The sequence below is a fragment of the Centroberyx gerrardi genome, chromosome 5 (assembly GCF_048128805.1).
Source record: "Centroberyx gerrardi isolate f3 chromosome 5, fCenGer3.hap1.cur.20231027, whole genome shotgun sequence".
NCBI classification, from domain to species: Eukaryota; Metazoa; Chordata; class Actinopteri; order Beryciformes; family Berycidae; genus Centroberyx; species Centroberyx gerrardi.
In genome coordinates this window covers 18,461,267-18,480,167 of record NC_136001.1, presented here as the reverse complement: position 1 = coordinate 18,480,167, position 18,901 = coordinate 18,461,267, and the positions used below count along the sequence as shown (strand labels likewise).

At 38.8% G+C, this 18,901-nt stretch overlaps 1 protein-coding gene across 1 annotated transcript; it reads left to right on the top strand.

The window, feature by feature from the left end:
* The first annotated feature begins 7,194 nt into the window (after nucleotides 1-7,194).
* On the top strand, nucleotides 7,195-18,624 carry fkbp5 (FKBP prolyl isomerase 5). Its single transcript, XM_071912667.2, has 11 exons — nucleotides 7,195-7,421; nucleotides 12,573-12,705; nucleotides 12,978-13,122; nucleotides 13,311-13,453; nucleotides 13,625-13,739; nucleotides 13,919-14,075; nucleotides 14,652-14,742; nucleotides 14,984-15,067; nucleotides 15,196-15,381; nucleotides 15,701-15,940; nucleotides 16,540-18,624. Exons 2-11 carry the CDS (start codon nucleotides 12,601-12,603, stop codon nucleotides 16,636-16,638), a joined length of 1,365 nt encoding a protein of 454 aa, XP_071768768.1. The 5' UTR covers nucleotides 7,195-7,421; nucleotides 12,573-12,600; the 3' UTR covers nucleotides 16,639-18,624.
* Nucleotides 18,625-18,901: the final 277 nt, after the last annotated feature.

Here is an 18,901-nt window from a genome sequence, read left to right as displayed (position 1 = left end):
AATAAAGACAATAACAATCCATTATATATATAATCACATCATTCTAACCCTGTATGGGCATTGATACTGTAATAAATATTTAACCCATTCCTGTTCCTTCAAAATATCAAGTGAATCACATTCAGAACCATTCAGATCCAGGAGAGATGATGAAAACTCATTGTTCAATATTAGTCACATCTTCAATTTACAAAAAATATAGCACATTTATTCCCATCTCTATTGCCATCTCCACCATTGCACACTTTATAACCATAGAAATGAGGCAAGAACTTTTGTTTTCACTATCTTGCTATCTTCCTCTAGCCTGTCCTTTATCTTTTGCAGATACTTAACAGAAGCAATAATGATTTTGTTGACAGTGTGAAGACCCTCTGCTTGCTCTTCCTTACAATGTCAATCCTCATCAGATCCACATCCACTCCACATCTTTCACACTAAGATAATGTTTTTGAACACATAATGGCAACACGCCCTTATTCATATGTGAAACATCTACATTATCAGTATTGTTATATTGTAATATTATATAGTGATATATGAACCTTTTAGCACTTGTTTTTACCATTGAGGAAAGTTACCATAAATGAAACAAGGGAGGCAAAGAATTTAAATTTAAACAGATAAAATTTCTGTAATTTTACATACAAATCAATTTTGAGAATTTCCTCTATTGGACTTTGCATACATTTCTGCCAAAATAATCCATTGCATTTTTAAATCCTTTTGTAAGACAAGATATTCTTATTCTCATGATAAAAGAAACAAATGAACAAATGCAAGTAAGAACAGAGGCACAAACAGCAAAAAGATGGTTAACAAAGACGCGCCTTAAGCAATAAACTGACAAAAGTGAAAAGAGCCAAAATAAAGAAAATGACTTCCATTGCCAAGGGGTTTGAATTACTGAGATTTGACTGTAATACCATTTATAATTTACAAGACATAATTAGTAAAGCAATAGAGCCTGTGGGTTTGAGCTCAACTTGAGGGAATACCAAGAAGGCCATACTGTAGGTAGGAGGAGGACAGATATGTCCAGTTTGCCCCCTGCTACGTCTCTCTCCCCCCTGAGCACCAGGCTCACCGCCTCACACAGACACACAACCTCTGACAAGTGCTGCAGTCGGCGTTCAGCAGGGGGAGAGGCGTTAGTGACTCAAGTGGACATGCAGCTTTCCACCTCTCTGACGCCTCCTGAACTCCAACTCCTCACAACACTCCCACACTCAAAATACAACAAAATTATTCATTTAATCTGTGCAGCCATCCTTTCCTCGCTGCATGCTATCAGTGAAAATATGCAAACTGTTTTAGTTGTTAGTGAATTGTGTGAAAAAGATGTTTCATCTAAAACATATGGGTTAAGCTCTTAGGTTATCACACTTGCCCTAAATAGAGTGTTTAATCAATTACTTCAGGGAACTTCCTCAAAGCTGCCAATAATTTGGAATCAGTAATAAGGCAGTTGACTTTGTTCTGGAGCAGCAACTTTTTTAAATTTAATGTCACATGTTTGTGATTATTGCTCAACTGTATCACTCTCTAATACGAATGGGTAGGGCTCTGACTGCCACTGTAGACATTCAAATTATTTACCAACCAATTTGCTCTCAAGCTTTGAGCATAGACTGGGTGGCATGATAAATCAAATTACTGCTTGCTAGGCTTCACTGTAAGTGACTCTAGATAATTTAATGAAGAGTAATTATCCTCATTCCCTCTATACGTTGGAGAAAGCCCCCCATGCTTATTGTGAAGCTCCATGGCAGGAGCTTGATGGTTTACAGCAGGTTGGACACCTTGCACTCTTTTTTTTTTTAATCTAACCATGTATTCCATCCTGCGTGAGAGTAATTTAACTCAGATGCAACTCCAAAGCTGAATTCCCACAAAGTGAGATTGCATCACTTGCTGAAAGAGCAGCTGGGGATGAGATACGAAGAGTCAGGTGATGTTTATACATGGTCACAAAGACTGTTATTTCTAAAAAAAAACAACAGCAACAACAACAACAACAACAAAAACTTCTTTACAGCATAAAGTCTTTATCTGTCCAAATACAGTATGTTTGGCAAATTTGATTGGAAAGACCATTGTATGTAATAAGTAAAAATGATGTATTTTTTATCTGATATGAAAGAAATTATCATCAAATTAAAGCTGATTCTCTGTATGTTAACCTTATACTAGGCAACATAGCCTATAATTGGTCATCCGAGGACAAGAGTTCAGAGCTAAAAATGTGTCACTGATCATTTCACGGCAGTTCTAAATCAAACTTAAAATGATAAAAACTCTGAGTCACTGTCCCAAAGTGTTTCCATTCATCGCTCTCAGCGTGACATAGTTTATTTAGGGTCCTTGGCAAGAACAACGGTTAAGATCCCTTGCTTCAGAGGGCAAAAGTTCAGGGATAAAAGCAGGAGATTACTCCGCTGTACGTAACGCAGATGCCTTGAACACAAACAAAGAGCATTATGTTGCTCAGCTTTATTTTAGTCGCAGTGTGCATGTTTGTCTGAGAGCAAGTGCTTGTCTTCCCTATCCGCAGCACCTGTCTTTCATATCACTAAACAAAGGGATCTTTTTTTTCAGTTCAGTTCAGTTTGTTTTCTTGGTATTCCCTGCTGTCATAGGATTCTCCTTTTAGCTGTTTAAATGAAGGATCTTTTTTTTTTTTTTCATGCATCCACTCAGGGCAGTGTGTTTTTCAATCAGATTAGTACAGCACATTCTGTTCTGTTTCACTTCCTGATGACTGCGCAGCCCGTATCCCTGAATGAACCCTCCCTCGTGCTTTTGGTTACACTAAGACGGTCATTCAGACAGACATATACTTACAACTGCCTCTCAGAATGTGGTACTTCATGCAGTATTTAGTAAACACGGTAGCCAGTTCTCAAAGAAAGAGCTGTTGTTCACCGTAATGAAGAATATCATATAGGAATCTTTCAATGAAATAAAAAAATATCAGCCCAACTACTATTATGTTGCATTGTGCTGAGTCAACTGTACCACTCCATTATTAAAATCTATTCACTTTCTTCTTTTCTAAAAATCTGAATCACTAAACTACCATATATATATAAGGATAGAAGCAATTCTAGCACGCAAATGCATTTTTAAAAAATAGATTTTCAGTATTCTTGCTAGTCTATTAAAACCTCAAACCCTCTAATTCTCCTGCTTCTCTATACATTCTAGGACAAACAAGGCATCATGATGTTCCAGAAGACTTCACACCTCAAGGCATGTGTCAGTAATACATAAATCTATTCATGGTTTCTATTCACTTTGATGATATACACAAAGGGACTTTGGGAACTTAAAGGGAAAACAAACCTACCCTGAAACAGAACATGTTATTTGCATTGTCTTGAATAGATCAGTTAAGGATGTTTTTTTGTTTTTTTTTGCCTTTACTTGATATCCACAGTAGAGAGAGACAGGAACGATTGGGAGAGAGAGAGAGAGAGAGAGAGAGAGAGAGAGAGAGAGAGAGAGAGAGACAGAGAGAGAGAGAGAGCAGTATGCTACAGCAAAGGTCCTCGGCCAGATTCAAACCCAGGACTTGCAGTTATGTGCCTTAGCCAACTAAGTCACCAGGACACCCGGTTCAGCTAAGGATCTGTGAACACAAACACATCTCTGCCAAAGCTAGAGCCAAGAGAGCCAAGACGCTCTTCATGGCTGACTCCTTTTTGTTTCTGTCTTTTTTTACAGCACTGGTTTTAGCTTTGGGTGGGTGGTGGGGGTTTTTGGGGGTTGTCCATGTTTACAAATAGTGATCGTGCTCTTAGATTATAAAAATCGGTGTTCTGTTTTTGAATTTCTTCTTTTAACATAGGCTAAATAAAATATCCTAATATGCTATCTATTTTCTACAGTGATGCCTTGGAAGATTGCCTCTCAGCCACTGTTGATGACATCCCTGTGGGTTTGCAGACTCAGGTCCACCTGTGCTATGTCACTTATGATTAACAAGAACATCATGTTCAATCCCATAACCGCTGGCTCTCTGCCAGTGATTTGGTGCAACAGCTTCCTCACCCCCCCCCCCCCCCCCCCCCGACTGTGGAATTCATCTACCAGACACCTGTAAAACTGAAACTTACCACTGTTACAGGCCAAGTGTGAACACCGTGCACCCCAGACTGAGTGGTAAATAATCTCTCACATGAATTTAATTTCTTGATTCAGTTATTGCTAAATACCACTGCTGGCCTATTGTTGTACTAATTACCACTAACACACTATATTCACACTGACAGCCTGTGTCATATTTGAATTTTTTAGCAATTATTTAGCTTTTAATTAAAAAAGATGATGAACATAAATACAAGCAGCAGCCATAAAATACATTGCTGTCAAATGTTGTAATTGGGCTTATGTAATAATATACCGGCTACATAGACAAAGCCATAAAAACATATTAGGAGAATTTCTGCTTCTCTTGCACAGCCCTGATGTAGCCAAAACCAGGTTTGGCTTCTGTGGCAGTGTGGCTTCATCACCAGTGGAGATACTGAATTTTTATCTTTATGCATTTGTCAAATCCTAATTTCTCTACGTGTTCATGTTCACAAGTGTGTATCTTAATTATTGACAAAACTCTCATTATTTAAACACAATATAGCCTTTATTAGCAGCTAAATTTCACGTGTTAATTCTGTAGTGTTAATATACATTATATTCATACACGTAAGACACTGAATGGGGAGGTCAGAATAGATTGCACCAATATCTGACTGGTGATTCTAGGTTTTAAGTCTATAGGGGGAAAGTTAAATACCTTGTTGGCTGTCTCATGCCTGTATTCAAATACTCAAAACAGAAGTATTGAAAATAAGAGCAAATTTATTAAATCCATAAATAGAACATAACACTGTTAAACTGTTACTGTCAGTCTCCATGCTCTATTGTCTCATTGTTGTATTAATATGACACTCAAAGTGCTGCTATTTGTCCTCTTTGGCAGATTTCCATGAAACTTGGAACAGGTTTGATATTGATTACATAAACCAACTTTGAATTATTATACATTATGTAATAGGCTATACCCACATACACCAATCACAACCAAACTTGCCTTATGGTCTACTACTTGGTCCATGAGCAAGTGTTCCAATTTTCATGACATTTGGTCATTGCATTGAGAAAAATTGCAATGGTGTCCAAATATGTGCCGTGGAGGGCCGAGAGTCTGCAGGTCTTCCATCCAACTAATCACAACACCAGCTCACCTTAAATCACCTGGTGTAGTGTTTGGTTGGAAGGAAAACCTGCAGACTCTTGGCCCTCCACGCCACGTGATTGGACACTCCTGCTCAGAGAAAATGCCTTTACTAGCATGGTTACTCAATCCTATACTAAACATTTGTACTGTTTATAATGACAGGACCACATCATGGGGTTATAGCCAATTTGTTATTGACGGTGAATATTCATTAGTTCACTGGTTAATGGGATAGAAAACAAGCAGCAGGCTACTCTGGGTCCTGAGGACCAGGACTGAAGACCATATCTTCTGGCTAGACCATTGGCCTTTGAAGAAATAAAAATATAACTGAAAATAATAAAGCAATGGAGTCTGAGCTGCCCGTTTGGTTTTGAATCCTAAAACATGGCTACAAGTCTGCTTTGTGTTATCTTTAGTCATTATGAGACATAATGTGCCTTAAAAAGTTTCCAGCTAGCTTACGTTGAATTCGGCCTGGCTAGTTTCTCTAGGCTAGATGGCAAATCTTTCACGTGTTGGGATCTCTGCTCAAAAGATAACCGTATAATCATACTCGTTACGCATTTCAGCAGTAGGCCTAATGTTATTACTTTGCCTATTACTCCCTGACAGCAGTAATTCGTTACAGCAAAGCTCTGCCACTACAGCCCCAAAAAGGCGTCTGCATGCTCGCTTTCTTTCAAACATCGCGGTACTTTATTGACCTTGCTGATGTCCAATGTTCTCCTCATCCCGTTGCCAGATAAAAGCAAAATTAAAAAACTAAACTCTTCTGCCTATTTCATATAAGACAGGCTTGGCGTGAGAGGACGACAAGCAGCCTAATTCTAATGAAATGTAGCCTACTGATCTGGGGTGGGATACTTGTCGTTTTTGAATAATTAAACTCCAATTTCATGTTTAGACAGGGTGACAACAACAGTATTTATTTATTTATTTATTTTATAACAGATTTATGTTTTTAATGGGTAATAGTATAGGCAACCTGACATATAAGTAGCCTTGTAATCCGTTACATTACTTGTTACAGGGGAAGCTATATTGTAACAAATTACCAACAAACACTGCAGTGATATAGATTAAAACATAAAAAGGGCTAAACCATGATCTTCAGTCAGTCATCACAATAAGGCAAAGAACCACCAATGTAAACAAAAAATGTATATATATATTTTTTAAAGGAAAACATCCATTTAAGCATTTTCTTAATACCCTACCTTTATATAAGTTGATCGTACTATGGCGAATGCTATGGATTTACATCACAAACAGTTAAGTCAAAGTCTATTCAGTAAATTAAAAAGAAAGCTGGGCAAAACTGTTTGTGAAATCACAAAAGTAATCCGTTACACTAGCTCTTTACCGGCGGAGTAAAGAGGTTTCTGGGCTATAATAACGCGTTAACGCCCGACAGGGACAGACAGTGTGCGTCGGTGCTTATACAGCCTCCTGAGTCCTGTACACACACACACACACACACACACACACACACACACACACACACACACACACACACACACACACACACACACACACACACACACACACACTGAGCAATGTTGATGAAGTGTTGTCAGCTGAGCAGAGGACAGCCTGCTGCGGTACAGGCTGTTCCCGGTGCAAAGCTGAGCGCGCGCGGCTCCGCTCGGCACGGCACGGAACGGGTTACAGGTCAGGGTGTCTATTGGAACACAGTGTTCTCATCAGCAGCGGCAGCGGTACAGCTACAGTACAGCCGGAACATTGTGTTACTTTGTGGCTTCTTTCCAAGACCTGCCCTTAATTTTACACTAAACGCCCTCCCACAACTCTCTCTCTCTCTTTCTCTCTTTCTCTTTCTCTCTCTCTCGCTCTCTCTCTCTCTCTCTCTCTCTCTCTCTCTCTCTCTCTCTCTCTCTCTCTCTACTCTCTTCTTCTTCTGCTTTCCCCGGTGTCATTTTAATTCTCTACTCCATGTGGCTACTACTCCAGCATGTTGATCGTCACTAGAGTCGACTGTAGAAAAAAGAAAAAAGAAAACAACCACGCACAACTGTGGGCAGAACATTTAGTACCCTGGCTATGAGAGGGGCGGGCTTGAATTAAGAGGAATAGAGGCGGCTAAACCGTTGCGATACCGACTGAAATTTCAGCAGATCACACAGCAGGAGAGGAATTAAAGAGAGGAACATACAGAATTGTAAGTTGTTCTTCAATTTATTCTATCTACAGCGCTGCTGGAAGACTTAATTAAGAGTTATTAGGGTTATTGGGTTTTGGTATTTTCTGTTCAACATACTGACTGAATTAAAAAGGTTAGGATCAATAGTTGAATTTGCGTAACTATGGGGGCAGTTGAGGTTACAGCTGTAGCCCACTGTCCTCGCATAATAAGGGCTGATATGACTCCCTGTGTGTGTGTGTGTGTGTGTGTGTGTGTGTGTGTGTGTGTGGGGGGGGGGTACTGGTTCCCACTGGAGGTGGATGAGGGGTGATTTCCAAAAGGACATCACTTCAGCCAAATGCACCCAGAGCACCTTAGTCTTAGGTGTACATAGACAAATTTAAAGCTTTTCTAACCGTGTAAGTAGGCTGGCTACTAACATCAGAAGTTAGTTTAACTATTTCTTCTGTGCTGATGCCTATTCTTTTGGACTTATTCAAGACCTACGCCTGATCCAGTGGTACATTTCCTATGGCTACAATACATAATGCTAGATTGAAGTTTAGACTCTGAACAATTAAAATGATATGAGCATTTTTCATACATGTTGTTTAGATTTACCCAAGGTAGTCAGGGAGAGGGAGACTTAACACTGACGTCGAAACAGGTTGAAGCAAAGTCTCAGAGATGAATCAGACAGCCTGAGGGAGATATTTGTTGATGATAATATTTATCTTTCCAAATACTTTTGGCATCCTAAAATGGAAAGACAATTAACAAATGGATAGTTCTCTACCTTTGTTTTGAAATCCCTGAAAATACTGTTGAATTCAAGCAGTCTTTACTTTACCTTCATAGCCACTGTGCTATTTCACATCCAAATGAATTATATTACAATACTTATGGAGCTCACTTAATTACTGTAGGCTATCACATCAGCAGGTTAGAGGTCAATTAGCTTTTACTGTTAAAAACGTGTGGTAGTCTATCTGCCAGTTTCTTTTTCTAGCTTACCAATTTATTTGTCCACAGCAGGTCAGGTTAACCAGACAGTGCCTTTCCATTTCACACAATGCTTCACTCTTTATACATGCCGGCCTGTCAGGCTGTGTCTTACACCGTGTGTTCACATGTTCACATGTGGATCAGCAGTGAAGCACAGACTTGAGATTGGGAGCGCAGAGGCTCAGTCTGCATCTGTGGATGAGATCTTTGCTTCATCGTGTTCTGCTCCTGCATTCCTCCGCAGGGGGTCTGAGTTAGCTTTACCAGCTTTTATTCCCTGTTCCACATTTGATGAAAATATTTTTTAGATGAAAATGAAAGAATTTTTACCTATATTAAGTTCTACATCATCACAATATTATTCCATTTGCATTACACATGTTCTGTTTTTTTAGACAAGGTGTAGCCCATTTGAACAAATATAGTTTGGGTTATTTTCCATCCTAAAGTGATGCTGTGTCGTAACTGGGGAGTGGGGGGGGTGGGGGGTGTCTCAGATCGGTGAACACCATCAGGCTTTGCTAGCAGGGAACTCTGAATAGAAGGAACATGGTGTTCAGACACACACACACACACACACACACACATACACACAAATAAATGCATTTCTCTAAATTATCTAGCGTTTCCTCATAGAAATGAAATGTAAAAGACAGAGTAAAAGGTTTTTGCTGAAGAACAAAGGCAGGCATTTTGAGTTGGACTTGTGTTTAATACTGTAGCAACAAACACTTCATCCTTTTGGGTGTAGAGTGCCAGAAAATGAAAGAACCAGAGCAAATTGTACAAATAAGACAACTCTTGATGGTTCTTACCCTGTGGTATTTCCTAAGATGTTACGCTCAGACAATTAGTGCCAAAAAACCTTCATTAATATTCAATGCAATGAGCTTATTGCCAAACCTTTTGCTTCGATGCATTTTTGTCTAAGTTCAATTGCTCATCGTTCATGCTTGCAGGCCCTTTTCATGTTCATACATAGAACTTATTTAGTGTGGTAGAATTACATAATATTAGCAACAATTAGGGATGTCAGTAGCCTGAAAGTCTGACAAGTGAACTGACTGAAAATGTGAACTACTGTTCCTCCCGCCTCCTGACTTTATAGCCTTCAACTGCTCCTGTGGAAATGTTCAGTGTCCATCAGTACAACTGCCGACTGGGCAGCTCTCAGGAGTGTGTGTGTGTGTGTGTGTGTGTGTGTGTGTGTGTGTGTGTGTGTGTGCATAACCTCTGCTCTCTCCGTAAGCCATTTCACTAAATACAAATATGTTCTTACTTAATTTTACAGATTAGATAAGGTGTTTTTTTTAAAATACCATGCGCTTCAATAGACCAGAAAAACTATCTATCTATCTATCTATCTATCTATCTATCTATCTATCTATCTATCTATCTATCTATCTATCTATCTACAGTATCTATCTATCTAAACACGGTTCAACATTGTTACAATATGACATTATGTTACATAATATTCAGTGCAGAGAGTTATAAAGACAGGCAAGAGATAGGGTGTGACGAGATGAAATTCATGAGCCAGATTTTAACCTTGATATCACAAAGTGAGCTTATCTCACACTATCTTTTAGTTTACCAATTCTTACAGACACAAATAAAAAAAAAAACAGCTTTTGTCTCAGCCATGGAAGAAAAAAAGAAAAAACATAAAAGCATAAACCTCACTTTATTTTCCTGATTATACAATGGCTAACCAAAAAAAATATTTTTTAATTGCAGTATCTCTGTTTCCTTGATACCACTTGTTGGTCAGCCTAATACCCATCCATCCCCTATGGACATTAGATGTTTATGCCATGAAAACATGACTTTACAACTCCAGCAAACAGTGCTTACTATAGTAACAACCTAGCAACATAGTCCCGTAACAGCTGTGAGCTAATGCTATGCTAGCAAGTGTTACTGTCTCAACTGCTGTCTGTAGATAGCAATCAGTAGATATCTGGCAGCATTCTTAACATAGCTAACTAGGTTGTTCATTGTCTCCAAAACATTGTCAAGATAATTCCCCCAGGCAGATTGGAAACGTCTGCAGCCATGCATGTGCAGCCATGACAGGCAGGATCAGTGCATGTCGAGCTGGAAGATAGGATGCATGATTGCTCAAGTGATGAGGAAAGTATCAGCTCTAACACCAACCATGTCGTTCTGACTTTGTTACTTTGCCAAGGCTGCTAGTGCAACGCTTTCTTGCCATATATGGAATCTTGAGAATGAGGCAGGAAGCATGAAAAGCAGTGTCCAGACCCGGAAATTGATCGGTACATTGAATTAGAGCGGATATTATACAGTTGGCACTATTTCACACTCAGGCATTTTGGCTGAATATTTTATGAATGAAAAGCACACTTCCTAGCCAATCAAAATGTATTATCCAGCCCTGATGTTTCATAAGTATGCAAAGTATTCTCCCTTAGGATGATGGATAAAAGAGAATATTGGTAGAATATTGAATAATGTATTGTCTTACATTTACCCATTAGAGTCTGATAAGTTTGTTTGATGTCCTTGTGGTCATGTCGATAGACTTTCTTGACTTTCTAAAATTTTTCTCTGTAGTTAACATCCAGCTTTTTCCACAATTTTATAACAATCCATAGGAAATTACTAAACTGTTACATTGTTGCATTATTTTACTGTTGTTTTTTAAATGTAAATCTATATCTATCTATCTATCTATCTATCTATCTATCTATCTATCACTGTTTCACTGGCCCATTGTTACATTATGGCATTGTCACAGAAAAAAAATACCTGTGGTTCACTTTTGGGACTATTTTCATGATATTTCCTCCTTATTTGATAATATTCAGGGAGAGATAGAAAGATGGGGGAGTTACAGTGTGTTACATGAAAAAAATCACGAGCCAGATTTTACCTGTGATGTTATCTCAAAGTATCTTTTTGGTCACCATTACAGAGTGTATGTAAGTATAATCAGGCCCACTCTTGACTGTGTGTATGTGTTTAATTAGTTGTGCAACTACATCAGTCATAGGACATAATGGACGTACCTGCACTGGGTTTCAGTGAGGGCCACCAGTACAAAGAATATAGTACTAGAACAATGCTATTTTACCATGTTAAAATGATAACATCAAATAGGTATAATAGATATAATAAAGGTCAAGATGCCTCTGAAGCTGACATTTCTAAATGAGGTTCTACTGTACTGCAGATTTAAAGTTGGTGTCCGTAAAATATCTAGATGTTTGTAGCCCATGTTGTCAAAGAGCACAAAGGGACATTTTCTAATTCTCTTGCATATACTTTAGGCAGTGCAGCAATGACTAAAGTAAGGAATGTGATACTTTCTCTACCATATATTTGGAGTTACGCAATTGGTTCATCTGTGGGGGATGAAAAACGGAGTTGAGTGACAGTGAGACTGCAGTGCAAAGTATTCCTCCACATAGATCTGGGCTCACTGCTCATCTGGCTTTCATGTATTCTGAACATACATCTTTACATATGTACCGGATACATAATGGGGAGGAGAAAGTCATGTTTGCTGCGGCTGCATTATGGAAATCATTAATACAAGGATTCTGATCTGATGGTTTTGGGAGAGATTGTGATCTTTTTTCCTAGACATCCAAGCAATAAGTCCAGCTCCACAAATTTGTTAGATTTATTACATCATGTGTCGTGCGCTTAGTTTTGCATCTCTTTGTTGCTTGATAAGCCCTCCATCAGATGCTGCTCAATAAAACCATGAACCGTATTAACATATATCAGCTATATTGTTTTTCTTACATCAAAACACAATCAATGTCATGTACAGAATAGTTTACAGTGCACTATATTTCATAATCATATTTGATGATTATTTGTGATGTTCAAATTCCATGGTCATTACCACAAATATGCGTAGGAACATCCTGAAAAACGAAACCATCAACATTCATGTTGGCCACTAGGCACATTTTTTTTGAAGAGGCTGTGATAATAAATAACTGCATGTTGTGGACGCTTCATTTTTTTTTAAGTTAATCAAAATTTAGAAGACAAAATAAGCCAACCCATATAATGATATCTAAGTAAATGGAGTCCAGTGGAAGGAAATCAGAATATGTCCCAAAGTGAAAAACTGATTTTTATATGCATTTATATACATACCTTTGCTGACATGTAGACTTGTGTGTTTATGTATGTTTACAGTAATAGTGTGTGATGCCCAGATGCAGAAATGACCACTGATAAGGACCTGTGTATGGATGGCCAGTCAGCTACAGCCATGTTTGCTGCCAAGGGTACAGATATAACACCCAACAAAGACCAAGGAGTAGTCAAGGTATTTATTGTCATATCTTTAAATTTTTATGTTTTATTGTGGCTGTTTTCATGCACACGCCAGACTCATACTCCCACTTTCCTTCTATCTAGCATGATTATCACACACACACACACACACACACACACACACACACACACACACGCACACATATTTTTGTCTGTTTTTGTCTGTTCTGCCTGCATATTCCTATTCTAGGCCCTATGCCTGTTTACTCTGTCAGATAGTGGAGGGTTATCAGCTGGACTGGTTGCTGATCTCTCTCTCTGCAGGTTGTGAAGCGTCAGGGGGTAGATGGAGACCGACCTATGATTGGGGACAAAGTGACTGTCCACTACACTGGAAAACTGCTCAACGGGAAGAAGTTTGACTCCAGTCTAGATCGCAAGGAGCCTTTTTGCTTCAATGTCGGCAAGGGTGGGTGTCTGACTTAAAGCACATTTCAGTACATTATGTGCCAAACTCAGTTGTGCCGTACTATAGTCCCGATTTTTATAATTATTAGATTGTTAGCTTTCATGATGTTCCATAACCTTTGAGGCAATTTTATGAACCAGCAATCCTTCCCCTCGTCATTTTTTTAATTCACTTTTTCAATTTCACAGGACAAGTCATCAAAGCCTGGGACATTAGTGTGTTGTCTATGCAGAGAGGAGAAGTGTGCATGCTACTATGTAAGCCAGAATATGCATACGGATCTGCTGGGAACCCCAACAAAATTCCTCCCAACTCATCACTACTGTTTGAGGTGTGTATGTCAGGACAGTGCTGCCGCTTGTTACATGCTTTGGCATTTTTGTTTGTTTGTAAACTGTCATGCCAATGAAGCACATTGAATTGAATTGAAAATTGCTGCCGCTTGTGCCATGCATGATCTGCAGTGATTGTGATAAACAGCAGCGTGTGTCTCCCTCTCTAGATGGAGCTGCTCAGCTTTGAAGGAGAGGTGCTTACAGATGATGGTGGCATCACAAGAAGAATCAAGGTTAAAGGGGACGGTTACACGAATCCCAACGACGGAGCCACCGTTGATGGTAAGTCCCTTCTTTGTTTCATGGATTATTATTACTCCAAATTGCCACTATAACTGGTTCGCTGTTACATCAGAGATTAAATTGTAAAGTAGCGTAACACAACTACATAGCCCCAAATGTGGAGTTAAGTCTTCAGCTGTATACTGTGCCGGTGTAGATTTGTGCCATGTACCCCACAGTGCACCTGGAGGGTAGCTATGGGGGTCGTTTGTTTGACTCCAGGGACGTCCGCTTTACTGTTGGTGAGGCTGAGGATAAGGGCGTTCCTCTGGGAGTAGACCGAGCCATGGAGAAGATGCAGAAAGGAGAGTGCTGTATACTTTACTTAAAACCCAAGTAAGTTACCCAAATATTTAAAATGTGATCCATGTCAGTTTCTGCTGTGATGCAACACACTTTAATCTGTCTTTATTTGGGATTTCTTTTGGCGAGTGTCTCTACTAGACATTACGGACAGTAGGTCCTTCCTGAGACCTTCTAATCCTAAATACAATCAGCTCCATATGAACTATAGACCTTTTATTTCATGGCACTCTAAGTATTTGGACAGATATTATTTATGTATTTATTCATTTATTACAAAGTAATAATTTCCCCCTCAAATGGCTATTTCCTGATGTTCCTCTCATTTGAATATGCAAAGAAGAAGCTCCATTAACTAAATCCAGCTCACTATTAGACCTTTGGCCAGTCTACATAAATTACAATTCTAATATGCAGTATTTCAACAAATTCAACTTTTAACTATGGAAATTTGAACTTTCATGAACTCTCCTTCAGAAACTATGCATGTATTTGAACTCACTGGGCTGTTTTCACCAGTCCCATGTCCTAAATGGTTTCCTTTCGATATCTCTTGGGAAGTTGTAATAGTAGAACAGGCTCATGCTCAGTCACACTTTATTTTTGCAGGTATGGCTTTGGAAGAGAGGGTAAACCAGAGTACAAGATTGGACCAAACAAAGACGTTGTATATGAAGTTACCCTTAAAGACTTTCAGAGGGTGAGTTCTGCTTTCTAAAGGAATACATTGCCAAATGAGGTTCTGGCAGTCTCTAGGTCAGTAGAGGGGTCAAAGTTTAAAGATTTGTGTGTCTGCTATTTTGGGTTGATTTTCCCTTGAAACTGAGTGAATTTAAGCACACTAGACAATGAAGTTTCAAATAATTCTGCGATAAATTTCATCTGAATACCAAAAAACCTCAATTTCCACTCTGTGACACTAACTGAAGTGTTTCCTCAAGGCCAAAGAATCCTGGGAAATGGACTTGAATGAGAAGCTGGATTTGGCTGCTGGAGTTAAGCATAAAGGGAATCAATATTTTAAGGTACAGTTGGCGTCCCGGTCTTTCAGCTTAACAAATGAAAATGGATTTGTCGTTAACGTGTCCGTAACATACAGCATGCACCGACAATGTTTAAGAAATTGCTATTATCTTATCTATCTCTATATTAGGCGGGATGGTACCACCAGGCAATCATCCTGTACCAGCGTATTGTGTCCTGGCTAGAGATGGAGTGTGGTGCCGGGATGGAGCAGCAGAAGAGGATACAAGATTTTCTTTTGATATCCCAACTCAATCTAGCGTTGTGTTTCCTGCGACTAAAGGAGTTTTCACATGTAGTGGAGAACTGCAACAAGGTGAGTTGCATAGATACACTACATGTGTCAACACAGCTCATATATTTAACCACACCTAGTATACAGTGTCACTCTGTAGGAGACCAACATATTTCCAATTAGATGGCTTTACAGTGAGTTGAAGGACACAGTTTGTATTCAAATACTTTTCTGTGATGTTTTGAGATGGTTTGATATTTTCCCTTCCTAGCAGAACATTTGAGATATTTAACTTTCATGCAAAATAATACACTGAACACAAACACGTAAATGTTGTGCTTGTTTTAGTCCTCTGGATGAGTGGATCTTTAACCAATTACTGTGTGTGTGTGTGTGTCAGGTGATTGAGCTTGATGGGAGAAATGAGAAGGCTTTGTATCGCCGCGGGGAAGCCCGTCTCCTCCGTAATGAGTTCAGCCTGGCCATGGAAGACTTTCAGCAAGTTCTGCATGTCAACTCCTCAAACCGAGCAGCTCGCGCTCAGATTTCCATCTGCCAGCACAAGATCCGGGAACATCATGAACAAGACAAGAGGATCTATGCCAACATGTTCCAGAAATTTGCAGAACATGATGCCAAGGTCCGTAAATTTCATGTTCTCAGCTAAATGTAATTGAAGGAAATGGATCTCACCAGACAATCCCAGATAAAATGATTTGATATTCATGACAGAACTCCTTCACTCACATTCATCATTATAGGGTTGATTTCATTTTCTTAAAAGGTAACAAACATTGTAGCATTTTCATAGTAATTTGTTGTGTAATAGTTTTTATTTACTTTCTGTGGTAGCATACTGACATCTAGTGTTCATTCATGTCTTTTTGAATTTTCTTGCCCTCTGGTGGCCCATTATTTGCTGCTGCTCTCCTCTGTTAAAAAAAAGAAAATATGGCAGGAGCATAGCAATAACAACATAAAATGTAAATTAATTCATTCGTTACAACAAATGACAAAGAACAACACTTTTAAACCTGTGTCAGGTTAAAAAACTGTTTTATTTGGTTAGGTTAACACTCCTACGTGGGTGATGAAGAATTTTCAGATGTTCTAATGAGGCATATTCTGCATAATTTTCATAATTTGCATTAGTCTAATGACTCACCGTATAATTATTAACTAATGAAAAAAATGTTTATTTTAAATTGTTGTAGTCATTTGTTTTTATCTCTCCTACAGGTTGGGAAGATGAAGAGGAGACGGGATGAAAGTGTGAAGAGCGATGAGAACAGTGAAGTGGGCATTAAACGACGACGGAGGAGTCAGGACTGTCCATAATAACAGGGACATCTAAAAGGGAGAAAGGCAGGCAGGCCTCTCTTTGCTTCCAGTGTCGAGCCCAGGGGCAGAGGCAGGAATGGAGTCGGACAAAACCCTCTAATCCAAACCTCATTATCCCAAAACCCCATGTCACCATTCCTGCATATAAAGCGGAGTGTGAGTAGGGACATTTGCAAGCCAAACAGCATTTCTCCTGTCACATGGACTGCTCAGCGGCCGCGACGCGCCTCCCAGTGGAGTCAGTACTGCACAGACAATGGTTAAGCCTTGATAGATTGGTGATCAGTTTTATCCACTTTTTTTGAATGCTATGAGTTTAGCTCTGCAATGACTTAAAAATTATAGAGGAATTCAATTGCCGTTGTCATTAGGCTACTGTTTAGAGTTGAGATATGCCCACACAGTGTGTATTTGATTCCCCGACTGCACTTGCTGGTATTCATACCTCTGACTTGTGTTTGGTATTAAGCCTTTCTTGGGCAGCTGCATGCATGGATCACGAGATGTTCTGGATTCAGACTTGAAACTTAAGCTCTTATTTGATGTGCAATATGTGCTCGGGATAAAAGGTTGAATAAGTCAAGTGACCCCAGTGGTATTTTGAATAAAAACACAATCAGTACTACTTTTCTGTGCTACAGTAAGCAAAAACAAGTTGCCCATAATAATGGATAAAAATAATCCATGGTTCATAATAATGGATCAGCATTTAAACTATTACAAATGCCTGTTTCATTCAATTAATATTGATATGATCTCCAAATTACACAAAATAAATAATCCTCCACACATCAAATTTCACAATTGTCATAAATCATTGATACAAGCCTTAAGTTATCCATCAGCAGTAGCCAGAAGCAGATAGTAGAATCTGAAAAAAGGAACTACATTATACCAAAACAGGAACCTGTAATTCTGGCTATTAACCTAACTGTTTCTAAATATGTGTGTCTTTGGTTATCTCAAATAACAACTGAATCAATATATGACACACTGAAGATGTCACCTTTCATTTTATCATCAGGCTAAAACCTTTAGAAACAGATCAGATCAGTACATCTTTTTTAACATTCTGTAGCCCAGGCAGTAGAGGGTAAATTGTGAAGTTTTGGGGGGTAAGGGTCAGCCATTCTTTAAGATAAATTAGACCACGGTCATGTATTAAAATAATTTATCCATGAACATGTGCATGGTAGGTCAACCTACTTTTCAGTTGCAATTAAGTCGTTGAATTTTTGTATCCATGAAATACATCAGGCAATACAAGTCCTCTGTTTTATGAAAAACCAATGTGCTATCATAGGTAGGCGACTGCAAATAAGATATTTCCACTCCTGACTTTTGGTCCTGACTTTTGGTGAATTTTGGTGATTTAGGAATTGAAGCTTCTACTGTTGCCCACATTGTATGTTGCTCTGCGTCAGCTAAATGCATATAATGCACAAGAAATAGCTCTAAATCCATCTAATTTCTTGAAATTGAAAGCAGAAAATTTGAATTGAAAACACACACACACACACACACACACACACACACACACACCATCATTTGAATTATCAGCTTGACTATTTAAATATTTCTTAGTTCTGTGCAGCACGTATCTGAAATGAAAAACTTTTCCAACTGTCTGTTTGTATCTGAAGAATGTACAAACAAGCCAAAATTCAATCAACTGGGAATATAACCAACTCTCAGTTATAAGATCATCATGCGGCTCTTGACCCAGTGAATATACACAGCAAAGTAGTGCAGCACTATTCCTAATAACTGTCAGAAATTATAATAATTACTATCAGAGCCTCTCACATTGCCACCTAAGGAGACGTTTGATAGTAGATTCTCCCCACCCACACCACCCCAATCCCAGTTTTGTAAATGAAAAGGCCGATGTACTCGTACAGGCTCATACTTCTGTGAGTACCAGTGGGAAAGGGAAGTCAGTCATTGTAACGACAATAAAGCTTTAAGTATGAATCGTCAAAACCACAGTCCTCTCTGAATCTTATCCAAAATCTTTGTATTTTCCTCTACGTTTTTGAAATTGTGGTAATGTGATCAAGTAGAGCATTTTACAGGTGTGTAGTTCTGTTTGTATTGGTCCAGCAACAGCTGTCTCTGTAGTCCACTGCTTTTATTTTCTTATGTATGTGTTAGATTGTGGAGAATAATGCACTTTGGCTAAGATTGTAAAACCACCACTGTTGTCTTTTCATGAAAAGCCCGGATAAAATCTTGGCTATAAACTTTAGAAGTTTGTTAA